At 34.5% G+C, this 14,027-nt stretch overlaps 1 protein-coding gene across 2 annotated transcripts in view; it reads right to left on the bottom strand.

The window, feature by feature from the left end:
* The window catches only part of LOC115226653 (alpha-mannosidase 2), a 116,007-nt gene that overhangs the window by 22,127 nt on the left and 79,853 nt on the right, over positions 1 to 14,027 (bottom strand). For both annotated transcript variants that reach the window (XM_036515377.1, XM_036515376.1), the window contains exon 5: positions 13,239 to 13,366. In XM_036515377.1, coding sequence (XP_036371270.1) covers positions 13,239 to 13,366 — 128 coding nt within the window. The remainder of the gene's footprint in view (positions 1 to 13,238; positions 13,367 to 14,027) is intronic.

Raw genomic sequence — 14,027 nt, forward strand, 5'->3', positions numbered from 1 at the left:
AAATCTTTTTCAGATGATGATATGTATGACCCAAGATATTTGTAATCAGAAACCATATTTAAGGGCGCATTGTTGAGAGTATGGATGATGCAATCACTGTTAGACAGGCACTTGTTTATATATTCAGTCTTGGCCTCATTGAGGTAAAGACCTACACAATTTGAGGCTTGTTCGAGAGATTGTAAAAGAGACTGGGCATTGGAGAGAGAATCACTGATAAGAGCGATGTCATCAGCAAAGTCAGTGTCTGTCAAGTATTCAGCTGGGTGTCTGGAACTTCTTCTTGGTTTTATTTCAAAGCCCTTGCCAGAGATGGTATCAACTGACATACGTAGCACATAGTCAACAACAATGATGAAAAGAAATGGGGCGAGTGTGTCTCCCTGCAGTATTCTGGCTTTGATTGAGAAAGATGATGTTTCTCCGTCAGGGGTTAAGATGGTTGAAGACGTATCTGTGTAGAGGACCTTGATGGCAGAAATGATTTTGTCTGGTATCCCATAGAGCTTAAGGATTTCAAACATCTTGTACCTATCTACAGAATCAAACGCTTTAGAAAAGTCTACAAATACCATTGCAAGATCGCGATTAAATGCTTTTGATTCTTCAATAAGTCTGCGTAGGCATAGTATCTGGCTCAGCGTTGAGCGCCCATGTCTGAATCCATTTTAGTTCTTTCGGAGCAAAGGTTCAACAAAAAGGACAAGACGATTTAGAATCAGTTTGTTGTACAGTTTTGCAGCAATTGACATTAGAGATATACCCCTGTAGTTGGTGACGAGGGATAAATCGCCTTTTTGGGGTATTGAGATGATCTGAGATTGGTGCCAAATCTTTGGAGCGACAAAGGTGGAAAGTGAGTGGTTGCAAAGGTTGAGCAAAAGTGTGTGAAATCTATCATCCTTCCAAATTATAGCTGGGATGTTGTCGGGACCAACACAAGGTTTTGGTTGACCCGAAGCTATAGTAGAAGACACTTGCCTAAGGTGCCACGGAGTGGGACTGAACCTGGAACCATGTGGTTGGTAAGCAAGCTACTTACCACACAGCCACTCCTGTGCCTATAGGTTATTGAAAAATGTTGTAGTCAAATTGCAAAAATTACATGAGGCTGTTGAAAAGTACATATACCAAAATAGCTATTTTTTTATAAAGCCAAATTAACTTCTCATTTAATAACAGAAGAATAGAAAGAAGTGTTAAGTGGTAACCACTTGATTTAAACAAACAAAAAAAGTGTGATATGATATTTAACAACTTTCTTTAGAAAAAAAAATCTTTAATTAATTAGATTTTAAAAAATCAAAAACGAGCAACATCAATAGTCAATCAATCAGATTGATTAAGATCTGGGTCAGTTATATAGATGGGTCAAATTCAAACAATGGAGTATGATGCGAAGTATTTGGAATTTTCAACATACTAATAAAAAAATACCAGAATATCAGCTTTAAATTACATGAATATACAGTAGGTGATTGAAGTGTTGGTGAGGAATAATATCATTAGAGTCTGCTTAAGAAATACTATCATACTATAAGGAAGAATTGTTTCTCGTATTATTTTTATTCTTCTTGGATTGGTAATTTATCTAAACTATGAATATTTCAATCAAGAAAAAAAACTGATGTTAAAAGCACTGAAAGTATGCTGTTAAAAATAGATAATTATTTATTTGAAAATAATAAAGCAATAAAAATTATATAGATACTAGGCCATAAGAGATATGGGAAGCAAAGAAACAAGAAAGTAGGTGAATTGGAAAAAAAATTGAGTGCATATTGAAATAAAATATAGATTACATGCAAACTATTGTGGTTCATAGAAATGTTGATTTTATGATCCATTTTGAATGCTGCATTTTAAATCACCCCCCCTCTTCTCTCCTTCTCTCTCCTGGCCCCAACCACTCCACTCTCACACTCTATAGCCTACTAATTTCATAGATATTTTACTTCCTTGTTTCTCTCACTCTCTAGGATAACATCCATAAGAGAAGAATTTCTGTATCTGTGCTACCAATTTATCAATTTTTCAATAAATCAAGTTATTTCAATATTACACTTTGCCCTAGGCACTTGCTTTGTAGTTTATTTGTACTATAAAATTCAAACAAACAAAACACATATGGGGTATTAAAAGAAAAAAAACAGCAGTATGAGGTGCAGTCTTTGTTCAGCAGAAAAAAGAATTATATTGAAGAATTTCCTCCACCTAGGAGGTTACTGGAACTCTAAAGGCAAGGTATTTTCCTCTTGTCCTCACAAATGGAAATATCAGCCAACTGGTAGGGTACACCCTAAGAGCAAGAGCTGGTTCTTCCTCCATAAGGAGTTCGCCTCTCTTAGCACTTGTGCACATCCACACATATATGCAACCACATATGCCCTTCAAAAAAAAAAAAACCCCTTCCCACTCCTATCCTTCACTTTTCTTACACTCTCTATCTTACTATTCTCGACTGACCTTCACCTCACCTCCTGGTCATCCCACTATCACATATACATTAGGTCGTCAAGTATGAAATTTGTAGAAAAGAAAAAAAGTTTGCTAATGTTTTATAAATACAAGGAATAGTTTTATTCATTAAAAGTATGCACAGATATTGTCAATACACTTTTGTCATTTCAGTGGTAGCTTCTCCAGCTCAGAACTGTAAAAGCCTGGCAATCTAGAGTCAATAAAATCTTGGAAGGCCTCTCACATATTTTATATGTAAGTCCGCTTACTGGGATCCTTTGACATCACCTCTCCCTCATATACAATGGTCTCAGTGTTGCTTTGGCCATTAAGTGGCTATGTGCTGTGAATTTTTCTCGGTTCTTTAATCCAAATGAGGGGCTTGTTAAAGAAAGCAACCCTTGAAAATGTTTACAAGCATATAATTTGACTGAACAGAAACAACCTGAGAAGTAACTCTTTAGATAGGTCATAGTTTTTATATTTATCCATTTTATCACCTGAAGGGTCATAGCATATACCATGTGTGTGTATGGACAAACAATCACCTCATACCAAGTAATCAGTGATATTAATCAACGTGTCAATGTATAAGCATGGCTGTGTAGTTAAGACATTTGTTTCTTAACTACGCAATGGTTTTGAGTTCAATCCCACTGCACAGCACTTTTGGCATGGGTCTTCTACAATAGAACCAAAGCCCTTTGTATGTATATGTGTGTGTGTGTGTGTGTGTATTTGTTCACATTTGCACTTCTCCGAGAATCATTGAGCTTTAAGTGGTGATTTCCTCTGTCAACAAATCACCTGCTGGTTTGGGGCTTTCAAAGATATGTGAAATAAGAAATCCCTTGAAAAATAGATAAGTGTTCAAGACAGAAAGGGCAGCTGGCTATAAAACAATGTCTTGATAATATGCTCATGTCGTTCATGCTAGCAGGTATGAGCCTACCTCCTAAGATTTTCTTTATACAAGGTAAGCCCATACCTGAAACAGAAGCTAGATGCTTGTGCATAGGTAACAGTACATGTTCATTTGATGGCCAATACAACACAGAGACCATTGTATATGAGGCAGAGGTGATGTCAAAGAATCCCAGTGAGCAGACTGATATGTGAAAATATGTGAGTGTGACAGAATATCTCTTTAGGATCAGATTTAACAATTACAAGTTCTCTTTTAATATATAGGAGAGGCAAAATATCACAGCTCTAGCTCTAGCAAGAGCTGTGATACCTATGAAAGAAAGTGCTGCATGTTACAGCATCAACTGAAGATGTGTAAGCCTCACTTCAATAGCAATAAGAGCTGCAGACTCTGTCTGGAAGAGAAAAGAATGATACTGAAACACTTTTCTCTCATCCATCTACTTAAGCTATAAAAATGAAATCTGCTAATCTCGCACTCATGAACAGAGATATACTAGGAAACTGGAGGACCCCATCATGAAATAAATATTAGAACTTATACTTTTAGTATTCCCCATCACTACAGTCTGGGGATTAAGCACAAGGTTTACCACACCCAGCCTATTATATACAAGCACACACATTCATGTCTACACATGATGCACACCAACTTTCACTGCAAACTCCTCCGACAGCTCTGATCCAATTCTAACTCATCTTTACTCCCTCATACAAACTCATCACTGCCCTATATATTTATTATACATTTATGTATGTCTGTATATATGGATAACGAGAGAATTAATGATATCTTTGCAAATTAATTTTTCATGAATTATTTTTCTTGTGAACTGCTTGCCCCTGTATCGAGATTATTTCCACACTGGTGACTGCCATGATTTTGGCACAAAATGAATCAGTTGCAGCACGAACTTCAAAATGACAGGTTGGGAGTCTCTTCTATCATAGTAATGCATGCTGAGGAAGCTAAGGCTACTTTTGCCAGTGCAGAAGCTGGTCCATGTCAGTCCAAATACTTAAATGTACATTGGGAGATTGTCTTAACCTGATTTGCCTTCGGTTGATTTCTGTATTTTGGTGATTTACATAAGACTGTTATTTCCAGCAGGTAGAATTTAGTTAGTATGTCCTTTGATTAATTTTAATCCTTCAGCTATTCAATGGGGGGGGGTTGGGGGGGGGGGGGGCTCTGCAATTGTGTGTTGAGATATCAGGATATCACAGTGTAGAAGTGTTTACTTCAATAAAACGGCTGACAGTATAAGCAAGAAGTACAAGCAGAAGAAGAATGACATTAACATGAACAAGAACATGAATAACAACAACAAGACTCAACAAAGCAATGAGAAGAGCAATAGCAACAACAATGCTGACCAAAACTAACGTATATAAGAAACAAATTGGTTGCTGTTTCCCACACATGATAACGTCACTGAGTAGCTTCAAGTGTTTACAGAGGATGAAAATGGCCAATGTAGAAAAAGACAAAATGGCTGTTCACTCTCAAAACATAGCGAAATTGGCTCTAGTTTATTCAGAGGATAAATCTTACTTGAATCAAAGAAACATCACCCATATAATAGACATCTTGATACTTTCAAAGACCAGATTTGGAATGCAGTTAAGAACATCAGACGTGAGAAGCACCCACTTAGAAACCAGCACATGAGAAAATTAAGGAACATTATCCTGGAATTAAAATCTATACAATGTGAACATTAATTTATACCATAATCTCATTCAGAAGGAAATAACTAAAAAATATAAAATAGTAAATAGGAATATACTTAGAAATATTAATCTTGAGTGTAAAAAAATTATGTATGAATATAATCTTGATGAATTGACTGAACTGTTCGTTCCTCTGAGACCCAGAATATTTCTTAAGGACCACAAATCTAATTTCTTCACTGACCCATAAGTAAGACTTATTTGCTAAGCAAAATCTGACATAGGTAAATTAAGCCAATTGATTTTAGATAAAAATATTGTCCAACTTAAGAATAAATTAAGATTAGAGCTGTGGTCTAATACACAGGAAGTAACCAGCTGGTTCAATGGATTTGATAATAAGGATAGACATAGATTTATCCAGGTCAATATAAATGATTACTACTCCTCAATAAACCCCACAGTACTAAATAGTGCTAAGCATCATACTAACTTGTCTCACCAGGAATTAATATACTTACAGCGTGTAAATCAATTAAATTTGACAATAAATACTTGGCTAGGAAGGACACACCTGATTGCTTCAACATAGCTATGGGCTCGATTCGTTTGGTGCAAGTCATCTATATTGTAGCAATATATATACTGCATAAGTTTAATAGTGAATTCCCAGAAATATATATTATATATACATATATATATATTATATGTGTGTCTGTCCGTCTGTGTGATTCCCTAAAACTTGAGAACTACACAACCAATTTCATTCAAATTTTACACATGCCTTACTTAGGGTCCATGAAGTGTCATGGGCAAAAAAAATTTTAACTTCTTGCCTAGTGCGAGCCCACAGCAATATCATATCTTCTCTACTATTTCAGTATTACGTGTCAAAAGTGAAACCAAAACATCTCTCTATTGTAATGTCAGATGCTTTCACTTTAATACTGAAACTATTAAAGTGAAACTATTATATAAGTGGGGTGAACTGTAAGTGGACATCCATTACGCTAGAAGAAGATCCGCTATGGTCTTACCACCAACAAAGGAATGGTAAGACCTTAGCGGATCTTCTTCTAGCATAATGTATGTCCACTTACAGGTCATCCCTCTTATATGTATGTAATATAATCTTTTCTGAAACTTCAGACTTTTCAATATGCTACACCACTGGTTTTAAATTGATATTAATCAAATTAATATTCAATTTTTCGCCCTTTTAAATTTAAATTTACACACACACACACACACACACACATATATATATACAATAATAACAAAGGATAAAATTAATTAAGAAGTAATCAATAATTTCACCAAGTAGAATTCGGCATGAAAAAGGACCATTTCACGGTAAGCTTAAGTAATACTCTATAATTAGGGTTCAGCAAAAATTTGCTTTACCACATACCGAAGTTTAGAAATAGCAGTTAAAAAACCTTAGCTATTTCTTCTACTTTAAAAAGGGACTCCCAGAAAAACCAAAATACTTGAAAACAATCTACGTAGGCAGAGAGGAAAAATAACGAAAAACAATCCATATCTGGTCACCCATGTACGTGCGTTTCGGAATTAGATCAATATAAAAAATATAGAATTATACTTTACCAAACCATTTTCATTCATCAGCATGGGACTCCAACAATATTAAATATTAAATTCGAAGGCACTGGAAGAATTGAATATATCTCTCCACCTAACGGTATCGGACAGATCATATTCAGTGTTAGTGCCGCCGAATTCAAAATACGAATGAGAGTTCATCACCTCCCCCTGCCCATCAGCACGTGTCGTCAAGTAAGATACTACAGGAAAAAAACTGTAGTTTGTTATCAGGGAGAAAAATTCCATTATCAATAATAACAAAGGGTAAAATTAATTAATTAAGAAGTAATCAATAATTTCACCAAGTAGAATTCGGCATGAAAAAAGACCATTTCACGGTAATACTTTATAATTAGGGTTCAGCAAAGATTTGCTTTACCACATACCGAAAAAAAGCAAATCTTACATTCAAAAACTGCAGCACCAATCATAATGAAATTTGGAACACAAAATCCAAGCCCAGGGAGAAGGGTAATTTCATGAACCAAAATTACTGAATGGATCCTTATGATATTTGAAACTTAGATTCAATGCATCAGGGCGCGTATAATGCATTATGTTCGGTTTGAATTTCAGATGGCTTAAAGGGGGCAAAACCCCTCATGAAAATTCATAAATTTTCTATGTTGATGAAATTTCAACCATGGGTAATTGACACACATCAAGAAGTATTCTCAAAGTTTCCACTTCACATGACGATTCTAAGACACCCTAATGGGGGCCTTAACTCCCAAATTTTAGTAATTTCTTTTATGATTCAAAACTAGGTCAAAAGTACTGAATGGATCTTTACAAAATTTGGAAATTATATTCTATGTATAAGGGCCATAATCCCCACGAAAATTCATATATTTTGGCTGTTGATGAAATTTTAATCATACATATTAGACACAAATGAAGTAATATTTATAAAATTTCACCTTCTTACAAGTTAGAAAGACCCCTTCATGGGGAGTTAATACCCACAATTTACTCATTTTATCTAAGCAAAGACGAATACAGTTGTACTCTTGGAAGCTGTAAGGTTACCCGAGCATTATTTGTAATTCAATGGTACAACAGCGTAACACTTTGCTTTGACATACACTTACATTGTGATTTCTGCAATGTGGTGCATAAATTGTCAAGTAAATGAAAGACATCTTTGCCTCCACTGATTCAGTTGCAAAGTGTGGAGAAAAGTTATTTCATTGCAGACCTCCTTTCAGTCATTTTATTATCACTGGATCACACAGAGTCCCCACATGGTAACATTTATAGATTGTAAATTTATTCTGTCCAGTTATGTATCAGTATAGTGGTCATTTGCAAACTCCAGAGGTGACACTTTCATTTCTCCTTAGCCCTCACCTCACACAGTTGTTAATGTTTATTTCAGTTGGGTCATGCTCTTCCAATTGCTATAGATTTGTAATGCATCTTACGGCTGTGCCTGTCACCTGGATGGTGAGGAATCCGACATTGGGAGTGGTAACGACTAGGGTAGGGTAGCTGACTGCTTATTGTGATCATTCGTCTTCTGGTTTCCTGTAGCTTTGCTCTCTTTTACAAACCCAGTGAACATATATTCCCTATTTCAAAGAAATTCAAACAATAGATATAGGACCCAAGTTAAAAAGATTCTCAACAATTCAACTTCTCTGGTTGACATTAAGACACCGAACCTCAACAGGGGTCTTAACTCTCACATTTTAGAGCTCCATGACCTCCATTTTTCAGGAGCAAAATCCTTTTAACAGGTTCAATAAAACTGAAATTTTGGAATATGTGCATAAAAATCAGTAGTATGGGATACATGTGGCACGATTATATATTTTTTTAGGTTGTGTAAAGAGGGAAATAACCCTCATCTGCAATTTTGATGAAATTCGAAACATAGATATTCCAATTCATTAGAGAAAATATAACAGAAAAGTCTAATTCTTCAATTGCATGTGACACGGGCAACACTGGGTAACTCTGCTAGTTCATTATTAAAACTACTAATAATAGAAAATTAGAAGAAAAAGTTTCATAAATTCTTCAATAGGTTTGGTCTTAAAATTTCTGTTGAAAATGAGCATAGCTCAGTAAACTTTCTAGATGTTAATCTTAATTAACTCACAGGTAACCATGCACCATATCATAGACCCAATTCAAAGTTGATCTTTCATCTAGTCAAGAAATTTTTTATATAAATAAGGATTATTCTAACTCAGCATTCGCTAAGGCAGGATACAAACAGAAAATAAATTTGACCCACATACTGATAATCCACAGACAAACAACCAGGTGAAGGAAGACTTGATTATAATAAATACAAATCAATCAAAAATTAACATTAAAAAAATAGAAATAAAAATAATTGCAGTTATAATGTAATATAAATATGAATTACAATCAACATGGATCCAACTATAGACTAAACAATAACTAAACTAAATAAACTAAAAAATCCTTAAGACGCAAGAAACATATTCCATATATAAAAGATACACATAAAAGCAACAGGAAATGCCTGAATAAAAAAGGAAAATAATGACTAACCTTATCCGAGTAATTCATTCTATCATAGATAAACATTTCACTTCTAATAATATAACTATCATTAATAATAGAATAATGAGGATTGGATTTTTGGTAACCAAAAACCTATTTCGGCATATATCACCTTTTAATAATGTAAAATTTAATGCATATTACACAAATTGAAATAACTCCACCTCTAACTATGAACACAATCAATATTCAAACAAACATAAATGCCAGACATATATCTAAACAACACATGAACAACAATACAAACACAACTAACACTTCTAATAACTGTAAACCATGCAACCATTGAAGTGGAAGGCAAATATTTCTATAATGATGGAGCGTGTTATGTGAAATGCTGACTTGCAAACCATAAGATCTCTTTTAGAAATTCTAATAAAAGAAATAGCACAGGCCTTAGTAAATTTATCTAGAAACTAAAAGATAGCAATATAACTTATAAGATTAAATGGAAAATTTTAACAATGCTCAAGGGTATATGCCACCAGCCAAAATTGTTTGCTCTGCCTGGAGGAAATAAATTACAATGTATTCTCAAAGCATAAACTCTTAAATGATAGACCTGAGAAAATTTCCCAATGCTTACATGTACACAAATATATATTTTCTAAATTTAAATAATTGATTTTCACTACACTAATATTTCACTAAATAATAATATACAATACATCTGATATATTCTAATATTCTGATTATATAATTCTGATTATACATACACACCTTCTTAATCACATCTTTTACATAAATTCTGCTTTTTTCTGTTCCAATCACACAATAAGTATAACATATACTCTCTATATATTATTTAGTAACCCATTTCTTATTATAGATACACTTATATTAATTAACTCTTTAATATTAAATTTTTATTTAAATTTTAAAAAATTAATCTAAACTTAATACAATAATTTATAATATTGCCTTCATTGTTAATTGCACTATATATATATATATATATATATATATATATATATATATATATATATATATGCCACATAAATATATATACCAGCATGGAAATTATTACTTTTTCTGCAACTTAATGACCCACTAATTATACTTTTTCCATATCAGTGGTGGGCATATAACCCATATTTAAAACAATATTAGTATGCTTATTTATTAACATAAGGAGTGTATCAAATTATAAATAAAGAGAAAAAGATAATGAGATAAATTTATTTTACCATTGGATATTCATAATTAATGACAGATATACATATGATGATGATGGTGGTCTACTCATGACCGAAGAAGACGATCACTTATGACTGACCACTGTCCATGTAAAATACCAACAATGCCCATGCATAAGAATGAAGTTGTATTCCTTAATTTTCTATTTTGATAATTAATTTTCCATTCTGATATACAAAGAGCAAGAAAACATCCAGAAATAAATTGTGCAAAACAAGCTTATTTTTAATGAGATACTTCTTGAAATCACCTGAGGAGACACATCAACATTCATGGATACACCTAAACCAGTTGTACTGTATCTCTCCTACAAAAGATCAATGCTAGATGGGTTGAAACAATTGTAGTGATCAATAAAGATTTTTGTATCTTCCATCTCTCTCATTAATCAAATACCCAATGAACATGCTTTACCAGCAAACTACCAGGTGTATACTATATTCCATACAGTTTATTAAATACTATATATACAGGGTGCGTAAAATATTTGAGGACAAACGGTTTTTTGGGTCATTGCTGCATTTTTTGCTAACTCTGCATAATCTTTGCTCTAGAAAATAATAATGACAGACCCTCAGCTTACTCAAGAATTGAAGAGGCGTGCTCTTATTGTGGTTATAAAGGCTGAGCATAGCGATTTAAAATATCTCAATTTTTAAAAGTTGCCAGATCTTTTGTCTACAAAATCTGTAAGGAGCTAAAAGGCTGAAGATGGAAATATAATCACCAGAATCAAAGCATAAAAAGCATTCTAAACACTCTGAACACCTGAATTTATCCAGCAAGTTCAACAACCCATTGATTACAATCCCAGAAAGTCCATGAGGTCAATTGCAAAAGATCTCTGTGTCAGAAGGAACAGTCAGAAATGCTGTCCATGAAGACATCTTATATGATAAGGAAAGGTCAATTTGTCCAAAAAGGCAATAGAAAATCACTACATCAGATCTAAAAGGCTCTTAAGCTGGAAAAGGAAAAAATGACAGTTGGTTATGTGCAAGTGTTATGCATACAAAATTTCCTGCAACTGTCATGGTTTTAGGGGTTGTCAGCAATGAATGACATGTGATGCCTCCTTACTTCTTTCCACAAGGCCTTAGAGTTAACTCCGCTGCCTACATTGAGGTCCTGGAAATAATTGTTAAGCCATGGATAGACAGTGTATGCAATGGAAGGCTATATGTGTTTGAGTAAGACTCTGCACTATCACACATGGCTCTAGTAAAACAGGAATGGATGGCTGAAAATTTTCAAGATCACATAACCCCTAACATCTGACCTCTTAATTCCCCAGATCTCAATCCATTGGACTATTATATGTGGAGCATTGTTGAGAGGTCAATGAACCCCAAAGATTCTATGAAAGCTGCCATAGTCAGAGTAATGTCCACAATGAACTAGGACCACTTGATTTGAGCATGTAGATGATTTACCAAAGATTCTCTGAAAGCTGCCTTAGTCTAAGTAATGTCCAATATGAATGAGGAGCAATTGATTCTAGCATGTAGATGATTTAGATCAAATATAGAAGCAGTTGTTGAAGCTGAAGGTGGCTTAATTGAATAACATTATAGAAAAGGATTATTTTTATCCTCATAGCACTTTTATATAAATAAAGTTATTACATATCTGTTTTTTTTTATAAACATAAATCTCTCCTCAGATATCTTATGCACCCAGTATATATATATATATATATATAATATATATATATATATATATATAAGTAGGTGAATGAATTATCCTATGTTAACATCTCTGTTCAACTCCATTCTTTCATTTATATATATATGTGTGTGTGTTGGTGTAAAATAACTGAAACATGCCAGTGGCATGTAAAAAGTACCTTTCAAGTGTTGGGGCTCATGGAAGTAATGACAGGTGACTGAAACCTTTGGTAATATGCTGCGCTTGAGAATAAGACCCATCAAGCCAAATGAAATTGTAGTTGTGGCAGATACGGGTGTCCTTACACTCTCAGAGCAGTTTGCATTAGGAAGGAAATCCAGCTGTAGAAACCATGCCAAATCAGACGGGAGTCTGGTGTAGCCATTCAGCTTACCAGTCCTGGTCAAACCGGTCAACTTATGCTAATATGGACAACGAATGTTAAATGATGATGATACACACACATTCATACTCTGAATATACATACATACACACACACTTATATAGAGACAAAGGCAGGTGAGGCCGCATGGTAAGAAGCTTGTATCCCAACCTCATGGTTCTGGGTTCAGTTCCATTGTGTGACACCTTGGACAAGTGTCTTCTACTATAGCCTCGAGTTGATCAAAGCCTCATAAGTGGATTTGGTAGATAGAAACTGAAAGGAACCCATTGTATATGTGTGTGTGTGTATTTGTTCCCCACCACCACTTGACAACTGATGTTGATGTGTTTATGTCCCTGTAACTTAGTGGTTTATCAAAAGAAACCAATAGAATAAGTACCTGGCTTAACAAAAAATAAGTACTGAGGTCAATTTGTTTGACTAAAAGTTCTTCAAGTCAGTGCCCCAGGATGACAAAACAAATATAAGATAAAAGATGTATATATGTGTGTGTGTGTGTGTGTATATATATATATATATATATAAAACCTTGTGAGAAGTCCTCCACATGATAGTTGGGCATAGTAGAAACAATAGTCAAACCTTTCTCAAATCACATTTTACTGTCTTTGAAAAAAGGACAACTGGTTAATACTTGAAAGGACAAGACAATCATGGCTAGAATGTTTTTCCACATAGATCTGCTTCACCAGCAACAAGAAAGAGATAAATTAATAAAGAAAAACCAACAATAAAAAGGAATGTGGCCATCTATGAAACTTACCCAGGGTGCCGTTCAGCCAAGTGTGTCCTTCAATCATCTGGTCTATCATGGCATAGTAGTGTGCATTCGCTTCATCTGTCATTACCCATCCTCCAGCCACAATTTCCAATTTGCCATTATTAATAAGCCTGGAAATGTAAAGAAACAGTGAGAGAGAGAGAGAGGTTGCGTTGCGTTGCGTTGCGTTGCGTTGCATTGCGTTGCGTTGTGTTGTTGAATTGAAATGAAGAGCAAGACACAATTTTCCAACTAATCTAGCAGGGAACAATAACTTTGAATAAAAATTGCCTGAGGCTGTGATGACTACCCAACTTATATCAATATGGAAAGCATACTTAAAATGACAATGATAATGATGACAATGGTTCCATACACATACACATCTAAAGCAAAGAGAAGGAGAAAGAGCAGTTAAAGCCAAACTCTGTGTTGAATGGCCGTTGTTTTAAAAAAAAGTGCTTCTAAATTAAGTGTGTGTGAGCATATGTATAAAATTACCAGCAGCAATTAGAGACTGAAGAAACACTGTAAAGCTAAGCCCTTTATGGACGTGAAACCCTAGAGAAGCCCCAAAGATTGGCCATAACTATCTTTATCCAAATATAAATATACGTGTGTGTGTGTGTGTGTGTGTTATATATAAGAATAGCCTGGGCTAAGTTCAGAGAGCTCTTACCTCTGCTGGTGACAAAGGGCTTCTCACTCAGAGTAAAAGGTAGACTGTATGACACATGTGTACGAACAGCCTTGCTACATGGCAGTGAAACATGGGCCGTGATTGCTGAGGAT

Source organism: Octopus sinensis, linkage group LG30 (assembly GCF_006345805.1).
Source record: "Octopus sinensis linkage group LG30, ASM634580v1, whole genome shotgun sequence".
Taxonomy (NCBI): domain Eukaryota; kingdom Metazoa; phylum Mollusca; class Cephalopoda; order Octopoda; family Octopodidae; genus Octopus; species Octopus sinensis.